Here is a 21,721-nt window from a genome sequence, read left to right as displayed (position 1 = left end):
TTTCCATTAAAAGTATTTCCGGAAAATCATGCCAGTCTAGACGTAGCCCTGTAGTTTTCCCATCCCTGAGCCATTTCTGTCTGACTCTACATCATTCTGTACATGTTCTTGTAACCTCTCTCATTGCTGCAGCATTGGTGCGCCTTCCAGCCACACAAACTCCTCCACTGCCCTCATTCAGAGATCTCCACTGGAGCCTCAGAGGCCTTCACACCTCTCGAAAACTCAGAAATAAGCCAGGTGGCATAAACCTTCTTGTTAACATCAGAGAAAAGAACTCTTGTGTATCTACAGGCCCGCGGTACCAGCCCCGGACAGCAGTTTTATGCTCTCTTTATTGGAGCTCTCTCCTCTCTTTACCTGGAACAGCTCAACGCCCGAGGAGTCACGTTTTATGGCTACTTGGCTACTACAATCATGTCTAACACAACTAGCAAGGAAGAACTGGAGGGCCACAAGATGCACAAAGTGGAGGAGGGGAGAGAGTCATGCACAGGAAGGCGAGGAAGATTACGGACGGAAATAAATCACAGACTTTACGCAACCATATCCTCTAGCTTTTATGAAAAAGGGATCGAGGGTCACTCCAGCTCATCATTTTTCTCCCTGTATTTTTTAAGTGCTGTCATTAGCACCCCTCTCTTATCTTCCTTGACCTAGGCAATATCTGCTGTCTATATAGAGCAGTTACAGAAGTCCCACATCTGGTGCCTTACAAATGCACCCGTGACCATGTCACCCTTGAAAGCATGTGGATTTTTACTAGGGGGAAGGAGGAGGAAAAACCAATCATGCTCTAACCACCCACAAAAACACAAGACTTTCCACACGCTCATTCTGGCACCTTTCTTCAGATTCGTTTTAGAAGGGAACCACTGCTGGTCACTTTGACCGAGTCACTTTCTTACAAGGATCACGCCCATTCGAGCACCAGGCTTCAGTGGAGATGTGACCGCAGGGTGATTTCTGGGTTGTTCTGGAAAGCGACGTTCATTAGCATTGATGAGCCTGACACTCAGCAAAACAAAACCAGTCGCTCCAGCAGCGCTACAGTCTCTGACTCTCTCAACAATACTCGACATACACTGCAAAGAAATGGAGGCACGGCCGCCACTCCCCCTGGTAGACCTCTCCCCTCTCTGATAACGAACACCAGATGCATTATTTCATGGTTTCAGCATGAGGCTGGCAATCCAGAACTTCCAGGGTCTAATACCAGCTCACCCCCACCCCCACCCCAATTCCAGCACCCTTTAGCAAATCCCTCTCGGTTTCCACACCGGTGAAACAGGGATAACACTCACAAAGTCAGGATTAATTAGAGAACATCTATAAAGCATTGTGAACATGAAAAAGAGTTAATTATTATTCAAATACCATCCCAGCACCAGGTTCTCAGGTGGTGGGGCCGACAGACCATGCCTGGCCCCTGGGCAAGGCAGGGGGAGGGGGCATCTGTGCCCTTGGAAAGGGCGGAGCCTCAGGTAGAAGGGGCGGGGCTGAGGGCTTCCCCCAGACAGCCCTTAGCACCACACTTCCCCCAGGCAGAGAATTTAAACAGCGATAAAAAGAGTGCAACATTCAGAGATGGATCAGAATGCAGCTGAGGGAGGATGGGGAGCCGGTGAAATGGATGGAAGGCAGGAACTGGACTGGAAGCCAAGGAGGACTAGGTAGTTCAGAAGCCCACAGACTCTGTGCACTAGGCTTTTCAGGGCAACATCCCATCATTTCATAATCACACGCGCGTCTTCTGCAGTGACCATGTGATGCTGGCAGACCCCGGGCCTCAGCAGGTGGGGCTGAACCTGTGCCCTCCAGAGGTACAAATATATTCTGAGATACCTGCTGCCATGCACCACGCTTCAGACACCGGCACTGGCTTCTCCCATCCTGCCCATGACATTGACTGTGCTTCTAGTCACCCCAAAGTTTTCCCCTTGTATCCAAAGGCTGCAAAATTTTCCCTGGTTCACTCACCCAGGAAGGGGACCCGAGGAGTGTTTTCATTTTAACCAGCCCCTGGCTAGAGGGCAGAAGCGTCTACGGGACTTTGGGGAAGCCGGGTGGGATCGGGGACTCCCGTGACTGCAGCAGATCCCGAGGATGGCAAAGGGCTGAATTGTCTTCTCCATCCTTACAGGCCAGCGACGTCACCTTTCTCTCCTAGTACCCACAAATACACGGCATTTGCTCCTCATAGACACCTTCTCACTCCCCGAGGGGCCACAAACCATACTTCAATACTCAGCAGCGCAGCCATTTTGTGTGGCCCCGATCCAGCCAGGTTTTTGAGCACACATGCCTTTAACATGGAGAAGTCCCACTCCTACCGACCTTGGGGGTCCTCTAATGTCCCCCACAAAGCTGCTTTCGGTAAGTTCCATGCTCCTTATTCCATTTCCTCCCCTCAAGCATTTTCCTGGCCCCCATCTCCAATGATACAAACATACATGGCCCCCATCTCGATTTTGTTGTTTTTATCCCCATTTTACAGCTGGAGAACTGGCTGCACCCTCCCCCCGCAAGCTCTGCTTCCCGCCCCCCTTCCTCCCAGCCAGCCCCGCAGCCTCCGCCCCCCCGCTTCCCGCCCACCTCCTGGCCAGTCCCTGCCCCCCTCCCGCCCATGCTCAAGTGTGTCCAGTATTTTGGGGGGGGGGGGGGGTCTACCTGGTAACCCTACTCTGCATACTGCCATATACTGAACTCTGAAATTTAAGAACAATATTTATATTCATTATCTGATAACTATCCTAGAAGATTTACCCAGTGTTCTTTGGGTCCTGAATTCAAATAACTTTTGGTTTTCTTCATTTAAATCATTGCTCCAGGGGGCGGGGGAGGGGTTCAGTATGCAGGCTGTCCTGGGGAAAGAGCATGACGCCAGCCCTCTGTCACCGCAACAGCTTGGGGCCAAGTGAGAACTGCCTCTCCATGCCCACCACAGCAGGCACAGCCGGAGGCAGGCTTGCATGTCCCTTAGCTGGGGGACAGACACACACACACACACAGACAATCTCTCTGAATTATACAGGAGTAGAGGATAGCTGTTCCTTTCTTTACCCCTGCCGGCCCAATGGGGTTATAGTTGTCCAGGTCCCCATCTCTGGCCCTTGCTGGCCCCTGTGGTCATTCTGCAGTGTAATTGTCCCACTCCTCCCTTTCCATTTTATAAAAAACAGTCGAATTCTAGTCTCATCCCATTGCCCTGGCGCAACCAACCCTTGGCCTTGCTTTAAGTTAGGAGAAGAGGAAGCTACGTATCAAATTTGGTGGTCCTCACTCTTACCGTTTAGAAGTTATTGAACAAGCGCACTTACAGACTCACAGATACACAAACTCTCTCAAATATACAATAGATGATACAAATGAAGGAGCCCAAGGAGACAAGAACTCCTTGGATTTTATCTCCTCTGCATTTTTAAAGTTCTATGCATGAAATAGTGGGGGGTAATTCCATCAATAAAATGCAAGAAACTTCTCTCCCTTCCTAAGGGACAAAGCAAGTGGCTGTTGCCCTATTTACGAAATGGATGGAAAAAAACGTTGAGCATTTAAACTGAAAAGAGCCAGGGAGGGACAAGTGCGTGATGCTTTCTAAATGAATGAAAGCAGGGTAGCAACCTTAGGATGTTAAAGGCTCCCACTTGGTGATGGTTTCAGTTGTCACGTGAGAGAGGATATTGACTCATGTATAGTCTGACCATAATTTTAATATTAGCGCAGAGTGAAAAAAAATTAGAATTCCATCCTGTGGGAAATGTCCATATTTGTTTTCATCCCCTTATGGGACAAAAGAGCAACACAGAAGGTTTTTCACAAAATGTGAAATTCCTGAAAGTTGAGGATTGGAGACAGCGATGCGCATTTTGACATTCCCAAGGTGAAACATTTCGCTTTGGTTTGCTGAATTGAGAGAACCCGTTTTGTTTCCCGGCCGTTCAGCCTTACACTGCATCTCCCTGTAAGCCAATCCAAAATGAAATAATCTATTTGTCCTCCCAACAGAAAACAAAACAAAATCAGCAGCAATAGATATTTGCAGAAACTGCATTTTCTGTCCAAAAGTCACCTTGATAGAAAATTTTTAACCAGCTCTAACATTAACTCCTCCCCTGCCACTCCATTTTCTACCAGGTTTGGTTAGTAACTAGTCCCATCTTACAAATAACCAAGCCATTCACTTCACATGTGCCAGATTCTCCCCCCCCCCCCCCCCCCCCGGCTATCCAACTTCAAGATGCACAAAAATCTAACCCCTTCAATTGTTTCTTTATGGAGCAAGAGGTCTCAGTTATAGAAGCAGTCTTTTTGGTATTGAGCTGCCAAGGCAAATGGACTCTTAATCTCTATTTTGCATCCATAGGTGATACTGCGATAGAAATAATGACAAGCCAGTCAATATTTGGAAGGTGAGTCGATTTTCACTAATGTTGAAACAGCCTCAAAAGATTTTTTGTTATGGTACCTTCAATGCATGATCTGAGATAAGCATGTGAAGGTCCCTAGACAACATCAAGAGATGTGTGAATGTGATTGTGTTTTTAATCTGGTATGGAGAGGTCAAACAGCATCTATACAATTCCAAGCTTGATAACAGAAAGGAAAATAAGTTTCCTAAGGGCACGTGTACACTGCACACTCAGAGGTGTGACTGCAGTATGCTTAGACAAACCTGAGCTTGCTTTCATCTAGCTACTGCAAATTACAATAGCAAGGAAACATGGGCTGCACCAAAAAAATACAAACTGACAAATCAGCTACATAGAATAGAAGGTGGGAGTTGAGGGGGGTGACAAGGAAGGAGGAAATTGCTTACTGTAAGAGTCAATTAAGTGGCTAATCTGGGGTCACTATGAATATCAAAAGGTGGGGACAAAAGACGGGACTATGCAGCACTTTATAGACTAGCAAAGATGGTTTCTTAGGTGATGAGCTTTCCTGGGCCAGACCCACTTCCTCAGATTAAATTCTGGAAGAGAATTGGCACAACCATATATACCAAAGGGATACAATGAAAAAAAGTGAACACATTATAAAACTGACAAATCAGATTTAGAACAGAAAGGGGGGTGAGGGGGAGGGCTAGTATCTATGAGCTAACGATACTAGGGGTGATAATTGGCAAAGCGATCTGTTGTATCGTGCAATCAAGGTAGTAACAAACTTCAACAGGCCTTTATTTACCAAAGGTGAAACCTCTTTCCAAAGCTGCTGCTGCTCCTCTCTGTAGCTCTCACTTAGGCCTGGCCCATCTCCTCCCCCTCCTTCCTGTTTCCTATGCTTCCAGCTTCCCAACAGCCCGTGCTCCCAGTTCTAATAATTAGAAACAGCATCTAAAACACCACACTATCTTTGTAATGTGTAAGATAATTATCATCTCCATTAAGGCCCATTCCCAACCTGTCGAATTTTAGCATAAATAAAAGTTCTGAGGTCTGTGATTGCAGGGGGTGGGGGTGACTTGTGATTTTTACATGTTTGGGGTTAACAAGCCTGAAAGTATGTCTTTAGCCCACTGCAAATCCGCAGGGACACACTCATTTCCATTTAAAAATGACTTATTTGGGGATTTATCTTAAAGTGCTTACGAACAGGTTTAAAATAATCTGAAATAAACCAGCATCAGAATTACCACACACAGGGATGATAAGGGTTAACAATGCCTCATACTGAGCTACGGGCTCATGTATTTAATAGCTCAGTACCTTCCCTGGTGACAAGCCAGGCCTCCTTATGGAAAGGAAACAGGACTCTAAAAACAACCGTAACTCTGACCCTAAGCCTTGCCTTTTCCCCATTTAAGTTCATTATGAATTCCCTGACCAGGAACTGTGCATATGCAATAAGTATCTTATTGTGTCGTTTCTGTGGGGCTTTGAGGAGATGCAGATACTCAATAGCTATGTAACAGAAGTAGTGTTGATAGCGGGAAAAAAGGAGCTGTATAGCGTATAGTAAACAGAGAGGGCCAGACCCTGCAAGGTGCTCAGCACCTTCAGTTCCCCACAGATGTCAGGACCAGGAGCAGTTTAATAAGGCTGGCTAGTGCACAGCGGAACACTACGTGCCAGGAAGTCCTTAACGTCCTATTCACCTTCGCTCCGGAGAGCCAAGCAGAACCACTGGCAGGCTCACTGCACTCTCCAGACAGCGTCTGCCGCTGCTCCCTTCCTCCACGAGGGGCTAGTCTGGAGCTCTCCGTGCCTGGGGCTAGTCTGCTCCACAGCACTGAGCCTTGCTTCCCAGTGAGTTGTACCAGACCTGACCCAAACCGTATCTCTGCAGCTGTAAGCCACACCCACTCAGACGGTAATAGCGCACTGTCCCCATCTAGTGGTGGCTGGGCAACATGCAGCAGTTGCTACAACCTCATAAATCATTTCTCTCAAGAGACTCTCACATTAAAATATCGAGGCCCCCCAGGGCCGGCCCACATTTTGGCACCTGAGGCAGAGAGCTCAAATGACGCCCCGTATGCATCAGCAGCAGACACAATTTTCTACACTCTGGGTTCTAGTGGCGCCCGCCCTCTGTCTGGCACCTGAGGCGGCCACCTCAGTTCACCTCACCATAAGGCCAGCCCTGGAGGCCACAATTCTACCCCTGCTGTTTGACTCCTCCCCCCCCCCCCCCCCAGAGGCATAAACCCTCAGAAAAATAATTGCCTATAGCGAGCCACTTGGAAATGAGCCAGCAACTTAGTAAAACGTGTAGAAATAGCGACACTTCCAAACATTTTTAATGACAAATGGGGGGTTCCTAACCCAAAGTTTTATCGCAGATTGTTCGTCACAGCGACTCGAAACGCCAGAATTGTAAAGTCTCGCTTCTCTGACAGATCGTGCCCAATCTCCCTGAAACACTCTCCTCTAGCAAGGGCACACCAGTAGGAACTCTGGGGGCACGGTGCATTTGTGCAGACGTGCTGAAGGAGGGATAGAGGATCGTGTGGGTGTAGAAAAGATGAGGAGAAAAGGAAAGGAAAAGAAATCAGCCTTCGCAGCCTCCAAGGCCAGACAGGATCACTGTGACCATCCAGAATAGTGATAGAAATGTAGCCGTGTTAGTCTGGGGTAGTTGAAGCAAAATGCAGGACAATGTAGCACTTTAAAGACTAACAAGATGGTTTATTAGATGATGAGCTTTCGTGGGCCAGACCCACTTCCTCAGATCAAATAGTGGAAGAAAGTAGTCACAACCATATATACCAAAGGATACAATTAAAAAAATGAACAAATATGAAAAGGACAAATCACATTGCAGAACAGAAGGGGGATGCAGGGGGGGGGGAGGGGGAGGAAGGAAGGTAAGTGTCTGTGAATTGATGATATTAAAGGATAAGTTTGACTCCCTGGACAACACATGGAGAGCCACGTGGAAAATGCCTTGCCAACGTAACTACGCCCTCACTGCTGCAACTCTAGAGCACCACTGTGATCCACTGCATGTAACAGACTGAAGAGCTGCAAAGAAGGGCTGTGATGTGCTTCCTTCCATCACCTTTCCCTTGCAGATACTTACACCTCCAAGGCAGGACACCCTCAGTCCTTACTGACCTAGCGCGACCGTTAACCTTTCAAAACATTGCGCTGCCAGTGGGCCCTTCACAACCAGGCAAAGTTCAACTCTCCTCATTAGTGCTGCACTAATTACCAGCATTGTGGGCTAGAGACACGGTCAGGGTTGACAGGCCCTAAACAGAAGTGGATTTGAATCATGTTATTTCTCTCAAGGCCTTCGGGGGAAGTTGATTGATTTACTTTCTTAGCAAGCCTCAGAAACTAGGACTTTGGGAGAGAAACGCCATCTGCTCAGCTGGCTGCTGCATCCCCAGGGTTGAGGCTAGTTAGATTTGGACTGTGGAGGACACAGAGACAACAAGATTAGGGATTCTCCTCTGCTCTTGTGCCTTGACTCCAGCCAGCAGATCATCTGAGTTTTGCTCCCGTTTTATAGGCTGTGACAGGAGGCTCACTGCAAATTTCAGCACCTGCCCTGCTCACAGAAAAGCAGCAGGCAGCACAGACAGATGTGTCAGGGAATCTAGCTCTAATTATAAGCCGACCACGGTACCAGCTTCCCTGGCTGCTGTAGGTACTATTACTCTCACCGCTGCTGCTGGACAAGCCGAGTGTTCACATGGGGCTGTAATTTGCCTCGGTGCAACATAAAGCAGGGCTGAGAGCGTGGGGTGGTGCAGGGAGAATTAGTGCTTGCCACCCAGGTCTATTAAAAAGATGTCTTGCAAAGAGGTGACTATTAGCCTCGGGTTGAATGGTCATCACCAGACCCAGGCTCCAGCGGTGCTTTCAGGTAATATTTCACTCTGCTTAGTTTACATTAGCTTTTCAGCACAGAGCCCATGTTTGATTTGCACCCTCCCCAAATGATTCCTGAGCGCCAGAATTTCTCAGTGATGAAAAATCCAAGTGCTTTCTCTGCATACCCTGGAATTAATCAAACGAGATGGGACATGGAAACCAATACCTTTCACACAAGAAAGTCTGGAATGACTCTTCACTCAGAGCCGACAGCCTTCAATGCTTGTGCAAGCCAAAGGGAACAGATGATGCTTAGCAATAGCGAATGGTGACACTGCTTATTTTTTGGCTAACCCTGCAGATCTGGCAACACCTAAAAGCTTTGAGAATTCATGCTGGTGGCACCAAATTATCTGGGTGGAGAGAAGCCCTAAACAACTTTCCCACCACCTATCTAAATGTTGCATTTCAGCATTTTTAAAAATTTGATTTTTCAGCTTGAAACAAACATTTTATTTCATTAAAACCAAGCAAATGTTTTAAAATGGGGGAAATTCTAGATGTTTCCTTCACCTCAAATGAATTATCGTGCCACGTTTCCAGTTCAGTGAAAGTTCTGAAGAACTGGGGTTTTTTCAATTCAGGATGATTTTTTTCCCAACTTTTCCAAATTGCCAGAGAACCAAAACTCATTCGTCACCTGGCTCTGTGCCACACTTGGCGAGAGCCAGGCCTTAAAAAAAGTGCATGAAAGTACATCCGTGCAGGGCTTGATATCTCATCCTCTGGAACACATAGGCTACCTCTAGACTGGCATGATTTTCCACAAATGCTTTTAACTGAAAAGTTTTCCGTTAAAAGCATTTGCGGAAAAGAGCATCTAGATTGGCACGGACGTTTTTCCGCAAAAAGTGCTTTTGCAGAAAAGTGTCTGTGCCAATCCAGACGCTCTTTTCCGCAAATGCTTTTAATGGAAAACTTTTCCGTTAAAAGCATTTGTGGAAAATCATGCCAGTCTAGACGTAGCCCTGAAGTTCGTATTCAGACGGAGACATAAACCCGATTTTCTGAGGTGCTGAGCCATGTGGTACTGCCTGTCCACAGTAGGGTTTCCAGGTGTCCGGTATTCTACTGGACAGTCTGGTATTTGCACTCTTTGTCCGGTAAAAAATCAGAGCATACCGGACATGTGCAATGTCCGGTATTCTCTGATTTTTCCGGCTGCGCACCAGACGGAAGCCTGGCGTGGGCGGGGGGAGTGGCTGGAAGGCGGGGCCACGATCAGCGCTGGGAGTCTGGCGGGGGCGAGGGGAGTGGCTGGGATTGCCAGCCACTCCCCCCGCCAGGCTTCTGTGCAATCAGAGGCTCCCAGCGCCCATCATGGCCCCGCCTTCCAGCCTGGGATCACCGCTCTGGGCACCCCAGAACAGGAGAGAGGGCTTATTAATTTTTTTTTTTGCTCGACCAAAAAAATACCACGTGTCCAGTATTTTTGGGAGACCATCTGGCAACCCTAGTCCACAGCTCCTGCAGAATGTCTATTTGTTAAGGCACCTAACGTCAGGCGAGCAGGCCTGCAAATGTTGGCACTCGCTCTTGCTATCTTTATTAGCATCAACCGCGCAGGCCGGTTCAGTGGTTAGCAGCACAGCTGCACCATACGTCATAGACAAGCAAGAGGGCGGCTGCTTCGACAGCAGCCCAGAGGCTCTGGAAGACGTAGTAAGAAAAGCCTTAATGGAGCTTAGTGGCGCACCCCCAATCAGGCTCTCTTTGAAGAGGCCCCTTTCCATAATAATTTGTAATGCAACACGTGTGTTGACTAGACACCAAGGCCCCCAGGTGCTAGCTGTTGAACCAACATGTACCTGAAAGCACCTGGACCACAAATCCAATTCCAACCACTCCCCATTTCACAGCCATGGGGAGCTGTAGCCCAGCGTGGCAAAAATCTCTTGCATGTGCGTGTGGATGGGATGGGTCGTGAATGTCTCAGGAATACTCCAACAAGCTGCAGGCTTTGCTGGATTGTGGCCATTGCAGGCGGACACAATCCTGACAATCCTCCAGCCCAACACAGGATCAGGGGACTGAATTTGGTGCAAGATGATGGATTTTCCTCTGTATTTCCCTGCCTCTGAGCAAGGTCAAGCCAGCTGGATGCTGGAGTCTGCCCTAAGCTCTAAATTCTAAACCCTTCCCTTAAGAAATGGGTTTTCCTTCTCCTCCTGCCCAGGAAGTCCCAAGAAGCAAACCCCTTGGCTATGTCTACACTGGCGCGATCTTGCGCCAGAGATATGCAAATGAGGCTAAGCATGGAATATCACTGAGCCTCATTTGCATATCTAATGAGCCGCCATTTTTGCAGAAGAGGCTCTTGCTCCAGAAGAAGCTGTCTACACTGCCCCTTCTTGCTCAAGAAAAACCCTCTTGCGCAATGCCGCTACGCTGATTAATTTCAGGAATAACGGCATTGCGCAAGAGGGTTTTTCTTGCGCAAGAAGAGGCAGTGTAGACAGCTCCTTCTGGCGCAAGAGCTTCTTCTGCAAAAATGGCGACTCATTAGATATGCAAATGAAGCTCAGCAATATTCCACGCTTAGCCTCATTTGCATATCTATGGCACAAGATCACACCAGTGTAGATGTAGCCCTTGGCTGCGTCTAGACTGGCAAGTTTTTCCGCAAAAGCAGCTGCTTTTGTGGAAAAACTTGTCAGCTGTCTACACTGGCCTCTTGAACTTCCGCAAGAACACTGACGATCTCATGTAAGATTGTCAATGTTCTTGCGCAAATACTATGCTGCTCCTGTTCGGGCAAAAGCCCTTTTGTGCAAATGCTTTTGTGCAAGAGGGCCAGTGTAGACAACGCGGTATTGTTTTGTGCAAAAAAGCCCCGATGGCAAAAATGGCGAACGGGGCTTTCTTGCACAAAACCGCATCTATATTGGCACAGACGCTTTTCTGCAAAAAGCGCTTTTGCGGAAAATCGTCCGTGCCAATCTAGACCCTCTTTTCTGCAAATGCTTTTAACGGAAAACTTTTCCATTAAAAGCATTTGCGGAAAATCATGCCAGTCTAGACGCAGCCACTTGTGTTTCACAGGGGATGGCTGATTGGAGGCTAGTTTATGATGGTGGTTTTCCTTTCCTCTACCCCAGGATCTATCTCCTGACAGAAAGCAGGGGCTGAGTTTGCCACTCCAGCTATGTCGTGGGCCAGGGGAGCAGGTAGACAGCACATTAGCAGACACCAGCATCCACCCTGTTCCCCCCATTTCCCGCCTTGCTCCCCCCATTTCCCACCTTGCACACTCTGCTCTTCCCCTTCTGGGCACGAAAGGCCCAGTCCAGCCTCAGCTCACTCCCGGTCCAAGGACGCACACTGTGCAGGCAGCAAGAGGGGCTGTTAAGGCCAGTGACTGGTTCCCCCCGGGGTAGCTTTGGGGTAAAGAGTCTCTCCAGAAGCCTGGCAGAAGAGGGACGGCGAGGAGGGAGTGGGGTTCATCTCACACCCGAACACAGCTCGGAGGAAAGGGAAATAGTAAAGCAGGGGGGGGGGGAGAGGAGAAAAGGAAACAGGCCAACTAACAGAAGTCTGATAGAGGGGCAAAAATAAAACCAGCTGTGAAGCTGAATAGGTGGGCAAGTGTTAGAGAAGCGATGGGTAGACCAATCCCTCCTTTGCAGCGATTAAGTATAATCCAAATGCAATGACTGATGCTGAGAAAACCACGTTTGTAGCACCATCAGTATTCCCTGTACATTTTTCCAGACGTGTGGAATAAATTTTGTTATGTGCACTGAGGCATGTGCACCACCAGGGGAACCACAGGCTGCTGGCTGTGGGTGCTCTGCTAATCAGCTGGGCGGCATCTCACTCTCTTGGGTGGCTGCCCAAGCCCCCATCTTACAGAGAGCACAGACTATTAACTGCATTTCCCAGTCCCGTAACAGGAAGTGCTTGATTTCTGTTCCTCCTGCCTCTTTGCCTTAGCCCTCCCCTCTGTTGGAATTTCGGAGTCTGGCTTATATTGGATCACGAGCCCTTCAGCACAGGGATGGTGCCTTTTGGGATGTATGTCCAGCATCACTCACAATGGGACCAATAATGGTCAGCGGATTTACTTTGCCTTCCGCCCTCTGCTCTACAAAGGGCGTTCTGCGCTTTCCTTCCCTGAGCCTGGCTTAAATCAACCCAAGGCAGCAGGGGAAAAAACCACGCCACATGCAGCAGATGGTATAGCAGGGCTGGGCAGAGGGGAAGTTTTAATTCCCGCTGATACTGGAATCAAACCCAGCATCTTTCACACAAGGCAAAGGACCACGTGCATTAGGAGTGACATCAACCCGGCGGCCCTGCTATAAATAAAAGGCTTATGAAAGGGGGGGCTTTTTTAAAAAACGGCACCCAGAGAATATCCATAAAAAGAAACCAGTGCCACCTGTTTTGGCTTGAGATGGAATATTACATCACATGGTCCATGTGCTTAGCACCGTGGCTCGGTCACGTTAGACATTTGTGCACCTAAAATCTGCCCCGTCTTCCCAGAGTATTAATGATCAGATCATTTCAGAGCTTGCCCATGGGGGACAGGGCATGGAAAATGCCAGACCCACATCACTGTACATCCTAGCAAATGCCTCTCTCATACTAGAACCACGCCCCCCACCCCTCCAGGACCCGGCCAACTCGTTGGCTCAATCAGCTTGTTATTTTTGGCCACAGCTGGGTCTGCATCACATAAAAATAGCTGGTGTTTGAGCTTGGGCCCATTAGTGATGGGAGTTCAGGTTTATTGCTGGCCACATGCACTGCCTTGAGAGCATGGGAGAGCTTCTGTAAATATTTCTAGAATGAAAGATAACCTGGTTTATGCATGGTAGCACACGGGCCCCACTGGAGTAATTCAAAACCGCTTATTTTTCCATAAGTGTTGCATGTATTGCCCATCTGCCTCAAACATATGTATTTATATGATCAGAAACACACATCCTGTTCTGATTAGATCTTGAACCTTCTTGTGTAGAAAGCCCTCTTCTCATTATTACCAGGGAAAGGCACTCATTTATTCTGGAAATCTTTTCACAGCTCAGTGGAATATTTATATCAATTTCACCTCCAAAAGGGACATTACAAATTAAGATGCAAAAATCAAGCGCTATATTTTAATATTTCCTAAATCTGGCCCCTGGAATTAGGGATGTGGCGAATTCTTTATTACCTCAAGTCTGAACTAAGATTGAGTGCCCGTCTAAAAATCTACTACATATTTGAGAGAGTTTGTGTGCGCCTGTGTTTCTTCAAGAACTCTTCCTAAACAGTAAAAGCTAGGACCGTCACATTCGGTCACACCTGTGGAATACTAATCCGTGCCCCACGTCACCAAGTCCCAAGCCATCCCGCCTGCCAGATGGCATGATTAAACCCAGCCTTGAAGCTCTGAAGAAGGAATAAAAGAGCCGCCATGTAGCAGGACACTAGTCATAATACTCTTCCTTTCCTAGTGCAAACTGATGGTTCTTACCAGCGTCTTAATTATTTAGTCTTGGAAGTGCCACTAGACTATTTGTTGTTTTTTAAGTTTTGCCTGTTACAGACTAACTCGGCTACCCCTCTGAAACTAGTCATCACGTTTGGCTTTATAGAGTCCAGTTAAGATTCAGGTTTTTTGCAGGGAGAGACGCTTTCCAAGTATTCTCCATCAGAGGAAGCTGCACAAGTCTCTTGGGTCAGATGGATAGATTCAGGGACAAGGGGCGCTTGACTACAGAACCATCCGAACCATACACAGCACCTGCACATCACTTTGCATCCTGGGGAGCACTTTGGCTCTGCAGTTTGTACAGGGGTGTGGCATTAGGATTCTGAAACAGAGTCAGCCCAAAGGGCTGGGAACACCGCCCCAGTGCCTAGACAGAACAGGGCAATTATCAGAAAAAACTGTAATGCTGTTGCCAGTTACCTCCTACCGGGTGTTCCCAAGGAGTGTAAACCCTGACTCAACAGTGCATCCCAGAGGATGCCTCTTGTCCGTGGCTCCACCTCCAAGAGCACCAGGGGCTGTCGCCAGACCCGACGCAGAGGAATCAGCAACTAAAACTCTCAGGGAGCCTCTTGCAGCCAGCGCGTCCTTCGGCCCGCCCGTTGCTTCCCCAGCGGGCTGAGGGGCTTGGCTCGGGAGGCGGGACGTGCAGGCTGCAGGCACCGCTATTTTGGGGGGGGGGCTGTAAAGTTGTAATAGATTGAAAAGGGGCCCGGACGCTGGACAAGGCTGGGAGCCAGCGGGTTAGGCTGGACAGGGAGGAGCTAGGGAGCCAGCAGCTTGTCGCTGCAGGTAGGGAAAAGCGGCCGATGCCCTCAGCTGGGTGCAGCCTGGGGGGCAAATCCCTGCCAAGCGGAGCAGGCTGGAGCTTTGCACCGGTTAGCCCAGGCCGGGTTCCAGAGCCCCAGGAGCTACCAGCCCGGCGCCCGTTTCCTCGCTGCCTTGGAGAGCTGCGGGGCGCACCCTGGCGACTGGGGGTTCCAGCCCCCGCACCATCTCCACCCTGCCCCACCCCCACCAGCCCTGGCGCGCTCTGCGGCTTGAGCCGCGTCCACACAGCCCGGCGGCAAGGCGGGGCCCGGGCTCACCCTGCCTGAACACAGCGGAGCGGGCAGCGTCCCCCGGGACCCGGCCAGGCTCCCTCCCCCGCCTGCCCCAGGCAGCGCCAGCCCCAGAGCCGGGCGCCAGGAAAGCCCAACCCGCAGCCCGGCTCTCTGCAGGCGGGAGCCTCAGGCGCCCCCCGGACACCCCCTACCTGGGGGCAGTGCGGAGCCCAGCTCGGAGGGCTCCTGCTCCGGCGCGGCGCCCAGCGCCAGGTAGCGCAGCAGCAGCAGCATCTTCAGCGCCCCGCCGCCCATGGCGCTGCCCGGAGCCAGCCGCGCAGCTCCCGGAGCGCCGGGGGGTAGCGCTCAGCCCCGCCGCGCCAGGCTCCCTGCCTGCCCGGCCAGCTGCGCCTGCTTCCAGCCCGCATCCACCGGGACAGGCGCAGCCCCCGGCCCCGCCCACCGCCGCCCGGGCTGCCTGGGGGGACGCTTCCCCTCCCTCCCCCCGGCCTGGGCTCGCAGCAGGGAAGGGGGCGCCGCTGGGCACTGCACGGGTTAAGGGGAACCCCGCCCCCTGCACGTTTAATGGATACTCCCCCCTCCCGTGGTTTGGCTTCGCACAGGTTAATGGGGATCCCCTGCCCACCTGGGGTAATGGGCATCCCCTCCCCTTTCTGGCACTGCAGGGTTATTAGATACTGGCCTCAGGGCTTGGCACTACTGCCCGGGTATTGCTTAGGTTAAGGGGGGCTCCCTCCAAGAGTGCTGGACCCACTTGTACAGTGGGGGTGCTGAGTGTCACTGAACCAAAGGGGAACCCCCTATGTAATGGAAACTGCTTCAAGCTATGGGGTGCTGCAGACTCCACCTCCCCCCATTTCTGGAACTGCCTGGGTCATTTCTCCCTCCTTCCCCCCAATCCCAATGCAACCCTAATCTCCTGTCAAGGTCTTTCCTCAAATCTCCCGTCAAGGTCTTTCCCCATTCAAAGAGCTCTGTGCGGCTCCAAGCTTGTCCCTTCCACCAGCAGAAGTTGGCCCAATGCAAATTACTGCTTCCCCCACCTTGTCTCTAGCATGTTAAAAAGAGACAGAGTCCAGACTGGTTAACGGGACTCAACCTCCCTTTCCCAGAGTTTAGTACTCCATGGGCTAAAGGAACACCCAGCCACATGCATCATCCGCTCATGCCAGGAGCATGCCAAGCTGGGGAGGAGAGTGCCTAAAAGCTACACACCCATCACAGTGTGTTTATCCAGCTCTCTGAGATGCCACAGGCTCCTGGCTCCAGCCTGCTGAGCGGGTCTGGTTCCCCTGAGGTCCTGTTTTGGAGTCCCCAGGATTCAGCTGCTAAATCCCCAGGGAAAAGGGCCAGAGTCCTATGGCATTTTGCCTCTTGCTTCCCCTTGTCAAGGCAGTTCCTATTAGGCCCCCTGGGCTCTTGCCTGTTACTGCTTTGCCTTTTCCCCTACCGCCACAAAGGAGCATCAGAGCCCACTTCACTATTAACAGCCAGCCTTGTATCCAACACCAACCTTCGCCTGGTTACTTCCAGCTGTCTCAGGGCCACAGCTGTTGCACCATCTGAGCCATGTGGTGACAGCTTCCTGGAGTCTTTTGCTGTCACAGGGCACTTCTGCACTAGGCAAATAGGCATTTTTTACCTGTTAATTAAAATGTGTTAAAATCTTAGTGGGAACAGATCAAATTGTCATTTTAACAGGTGAAGCCTAGGTCACCCTCCTCCCCCCATGTGCATGAGTGATCACTAAACTCATCTTCTGAGCATAAACGGAGCCAGAACACGTTTAGAGACAGTTTCCTGAAGACAGAAGATTTTAAAAGAAAAAACCCACAAAGACCCTGGCAGGAGAAAGTCCTGCTTGGCAGATCGACAGACTAGTCCTCTGAATCACAGGCTACTCTTCTCATTTCTTTTTGACTCTACAGCTGCACAAAGACCGCAGGCACAACCAGGAGCACATTAGCATGGACTGAACCCTTGTGGTGCTTTTAACCACCTGGATTTCCCAGACTTGTTGTGTGGCTAGTGCCTGATCCAAAGCACCCCACTATCTTAGATCGAGCCCCAATCTAGGCCTGCATTCCCACTGCTAGTGGCACAGGCTGGATCTGGGCCAGAAGAGTAGGAAATTTTAGAGGAAGAGGCCTGTGTAGATAAGCAGCCTGATTTTCCACTGGGAAGTTACACCTGTGCAAAATGAGTGTCAAATGCTCTCAAGGTAGACTGGTAGCAAGTGAGGCCCATTTTGCTCAGGTGTTTGCAATGCCCCAGCCATGGAGAATCAGGGTTGAGTAGGTCTTGATTGAACCCTTGTTCAGGAACATTAAACCCTTAACCCAAGCATCTCCACCTGTTTGTTATGGGGCTGCAGGAACAATGGTTGTTACTCATTGTAGTTCAACAGGGTTTCCTAATACCTCAGGGCTATGTCTACACTGGCATGATTTTGTGCAAGAACTCTTCCAGAAGAGAGCGTCTACACTGGCATGTGCCTTTGCGCAAGAGATGTGCTTTTGCGCAAGAGCATCCACGCCAGTGTAGACGCTCTCTTGTGCAAGAAAGCTCTGATGGCCATTTTAACCATAGGGCTTTCTTGCGCAAGAAATTGATGTTGCCTGTCTACACTGGCCTCTTGCGCAAGAACAGTTGTACAAGAGGGCTTATTCCTGAGCGGGAGCATCATAGTTCTTGCGCAAGAAGCACTGATTTCATCCATTAGAACGTCAGTGTACTTGTGCAAGAACTCGCGGCCAGTGTAGACAGGAAGCAAGTTTTTGAGCAAAAGCAATTGCTTTTGCGCAAGATCGCGCCAATGTAGACACAGTGCCAGGATGCTTAACAACTTGCTGTCATCAACAATTTTCAACAGCAGGCAAGACAAACCCTGTTCTGCCTGAGCAGGAGGGACTAGATGGACCCCGAGGTTCTGTCTAGCCTTACATTTCTCTTAGGTCCCTGTTTACCCTTTCTAAGGTAGCATCCTGCTACCCCCTCAGCTGAGGGAATGAACTTCCAGAGACACAGAGGGGCCTGTCTGCTTTATAGAATGTGTAGAGTTCTGGATGCGGATTGTGGACATTTCCTTTGTCAGATGTCACGGAATCCTATTGATGTTCATGGTTGACATCTGTCCCAGAGGCCCCTCTGGAAAGCTCCTGTAGCATTCTCCCTCCCCCATGTCTCTCGTGTACCAGGTCTCTGATGGGAGACATCTGGCCAGCCTTTAGGGCAACTAGCTGAACCCTACTGTTCACATGCAAATTTCCCATCACCTGGTGAGTGGGAGGCTTTGTGTGAGAACCTGCAAGGCAGGCCTTTTCCATTCCTATTGCTGTACTTCGCCTGGTGAAACGAAAGCCTTTACTCCCCAGCTGTATTGCCCTTTCAAACAGTTATCCAAAATGGCAACTCCCTCCCCACACACAATGGCTAGTCCAGGGTCAGTTCCTAGTCCTGGGCGTTTGTGCAGCAGTGACTGGTCCGGGGCCATGGACTTTACTGAGTGCAGAGGGCACTACTAGAAACCCATCGCTAATTATAAACAGATGCAGGCAAAAGAATTGGGGGAGGAATATTTTCTGGCTCAGGACAATCATAGACATTTGAGCTGGGGGAGGAATGATTGTGGACTATAGACCACCCCAACTGCAGTAACAGGACTGAAGACGCTTCCCCCACTTGATGTGGAAAATTGCTGCAGTCAGCCTTCCCTGTTAGAAATCTGTCCCCTAGTTCGGCCTCTTTGCACAATCCTAGGCACCATCTCTACCTCCTTTGCATTTCATGCCCTACAAATATTTGGATTCCCTTCCAGGGCTCCCTCTACCATCCTTTTCCCCAAGCTACTTAAATCCTACCCCATAAATCAATCCCTCCAGGCCTTTAATCATTTTCTCATTCCTCTTCTCCAGATTTCCTCCAATTAATCAAAATGTTTCCTGTAGTGAGATACCGGGTATTGCCTGCAGATTCTAGGTGCAGTTTCACCAGTTCTAAGCCTATGAAGGTTAAGAGCCAGGAGTTAGGGAGGCCATGTGACCTAGCAGGGCTCAGAAGACCTGGGTTCTAGTCTTGGTTCTGCCACTCACCTGTTGCGTGAGCTTTCGTAAGTTGTGTCAGTTCTCTGTGCCTCAGTTTCCCCATCAGTAACAAGATAAGAATCTTGCTGTACATTTTGAAATGTACAGTGCTGGATTAGCCACTAGACCATGCACAGGGGCCTCTTCCAAATGAGAGTCCCAGAAAAATGGGCATCCCACTCTGCTCTTACTGGGGAGCAAGGTTAGGGCGCTGGGGGGGGTCCCCACTTATCCTGGCCCAGGGCCCCACAAATCCACCCAAGTGCTATATAAGAAGGAGTTACTTAGGCAGTGGATCAAAGATAACCTATCAGTTTTTGGAATGCTCAACACGAATGAATTCCAGCAGCTCATTGGAATGCGTAAGTCATAGAGTCCTGGACTTGGATGCCTATAGAAATCTGTGGACACCTTATGGAAATGGGCATAACGTTGGGAACCAGCTGAATTATGGTGACTTTTCATTCTCCTGTGAACAAGAAATTCCAAATCACCTGGGTTTCTCCTTGGAACTCTTTGTTGAGTCTAGATCGCCCATTAAGGAAATGGGTTACAACGCAACCCGCGTTATGAATTCACCCAGGGTCACAAGCCATCGTTCCCTGCACAACAGATGCATGAATTACTACCAGCAAAGGAGTGGACTATACCCTGCTCCTTCCCTCCCCCTTTGATCCCTTGTGATGTAAGAAGTCCTGCAAGGATTAAAAAAAAACCAAGGGTGGGAGGTGCTTAGACATATTGCAACTGTCAAATTCAATCTCTGTTGGTGACGTGTCCAAGGGCGTGGTAAGAAAGTGGTGGTTGGTACAGGAATCTGAACTACAGTGGACCTTTGGTACTCAGGACATCTCCCACATGAACCCTAGGGAAGGCCATGGCTCCATCTAGAGGCCAGACTGTGGCTTGTAGGGCTACTGACCCCTGGACCTTGTCCCTTCATCCAGGCAGCAGTGCAGTGCACTTTTTAGAGCCAGAGATTGGAATCAATCCCTGTCACCAGCTCACTGAGTTGTCGCTGCACACAGAAAGTTGTACATGGCACAGCCAGGTGTGCATGCTCTGAACTCCCGGAACATTACACCAGGAACGAAGCCAATACTGTTCTGGGGGAACGTCTCTTAAGCCATAGGGCATACAGCTTTCTATAGCTTCCACTCGAGAGCTCTCTCCGGGAAGGATCTGATCTATGCTATCCGATGAGTCAGAAAGCCTGTTGAAATGTTCTGTGTGTGTGTTAAATCCTACCGCACATTTCCTTTAAAGCAGGAAGAGCCGGGAACACAGACTGACTTCTAGCTATTAGAATGAGCCAGGAGGTGGCTTCCCTTTCTTCCTGTCCAGACACTCTGGGCAGAAGGAAGCCCTCTCTGACCATGCTTGGTGCGTGCGGAAGAACAAATAACACTGTTGCCAAAGCCTGTACATTTGTGACCGCTCGGGAGAGGACAAGTGGTTCAGGCCAGCAGTCGAGATGTGGTTGTTCCTTCCAATGACTTGCTCCAGAACCTTGGTCAAATACCTTCTCCTCCCATTCTCCTTCAGCTTTATCAATGGAGATCCTAGGATTTGGGGAGCAGGCACTATGTATTACTATACATGTACATCATCTAGTACAATGTGCTGGTCTCATTTGGGTACTCCAGGGTCTAGCAGTGCCCATAATGGCATATATTCACTTGCCACACCAGAGTTCAAACTTCTGGCATTTGATGTTGTGGGACTAGTTAAGGCCTGCTAAATCAAATGCCAAAGGTGGCTTCAGTCGGCCCCAGTACTCCTTGCAGGCACAAGGAGTAAGGGGAGCTGACAGGAGCGTTTGCTCCCCTTGGCCTCCCTCTGTGAAGATGGAGCCAAGCTTGGTTTAAGGTAAGCTGACTCCAGCTACGTATTTTACATAGCTGGAGCTGCAGACCTTAACCTGACCTTCGAGGTCTAGGTCAGACCCGATATAAACAACAGATAGGCAGGGAGGGAGAAGAGATGGAGTGATCCCTAAAAAGCCTAAATCTGGGTCTCTGGAAAGTACAAGAAATTCTCCTCTTTGTAATTCTTTTCAGGTGTAATGGTTCTGCAGTGCTGGGAAGAAGATCAGGAGACTTAGTGCTCTTTGACTTGTCAGAAAGAGCATGACATCTGATCCCGATCTGGGAGCTTTGCACATTTCATCCATTTCTCCGGGGGCAGGGGAGGAAGTTGTCCTGTTGTCCAAAGAAGTGAGCTGCTGCTGTACATTTGTATTTACAAACATTCCTTGGATTTTTCTGCTGCTTCACTATGAGCTCTGGGAAATGCAAGCTGCTCCTATTAACTCTTTTACAAGTGTAGCATGTTACCCCTGTATATTAGGCAGGTGACGTATACCTCTTACACTGCCAAACAGACATCCTGCGTCTTGATGCTCTGTCGATTCCATGGGGAATGTATATTTGAAATAGCATTACCAGAGGCTGCGGCTGGCTTTGGGAAACAGAGGATTCAGCATGACAGTTAAGGGTTAATGCTTAATTGCTCCACTTCCGTGAGAGCAACATGCCTGTGTCAAAATGTGCACCTGTCAGTCTGCATGGAACAGCGAAAGATAGGATCGACCGCTTACAACATTCCACCTGGCTAGCGCAATTTTTCTGCATACTGGACTTCAAGAATTGTAACCTTATTACTGGACTCATATCGAAAAGGCAAAGTCACAAACAGATCCTTTGGAAAATGAGCATCTGCATAGGAGCACAACCAAAGAGAGGCTTAATTAATTTAATGGCATCAAAA

General features: G+C 49.5%; 1 protein-coding gene across 1 annotated transcript in view; it reads right to left on the bottom strand.

Moving 5' to 3' along the window:
* The window catches only part of LOC102452610 (uncharacterized), a 227,754-nt gene extending 212,427 nt beyond the window's left edge, over nucleotides 1-15,327 (bottom strand). Inside the window, exon 1 of the mRNA XM_089772994.1 lies at nucleotides 15,062-15,327. Coding sequence (XP_089629120.1) covers nucleotides 15,062-15,164 — 103 coding nt within the window. The 5' untranslated portion in view covers nucleotides 15,165-15,327. The remainder of the gene's footprint in view (nucleotides 1-15,061) is intronic.
* Nucleotides 15,328-21,721: the final 6,394 nt, after the last annotated feature.

This window comes from Pelodiscus sinensis, chromosome 23 (assembly GCF_052426305.1).
Source record: "Pelodiscus sinensis isolate ZL-2025 chromosome 23, ASM5242630v1, whole genome shotgun sequence".
NCBI classification, from domain to species: Eukaryota; Metazoa; Chordata; order Testudines; family Trionychidae; genus Pelodiscus; species Pelodiscus sinensis.
This window is presented reverse-complemented; position numbering and strand designations above follow the sequence as displayed.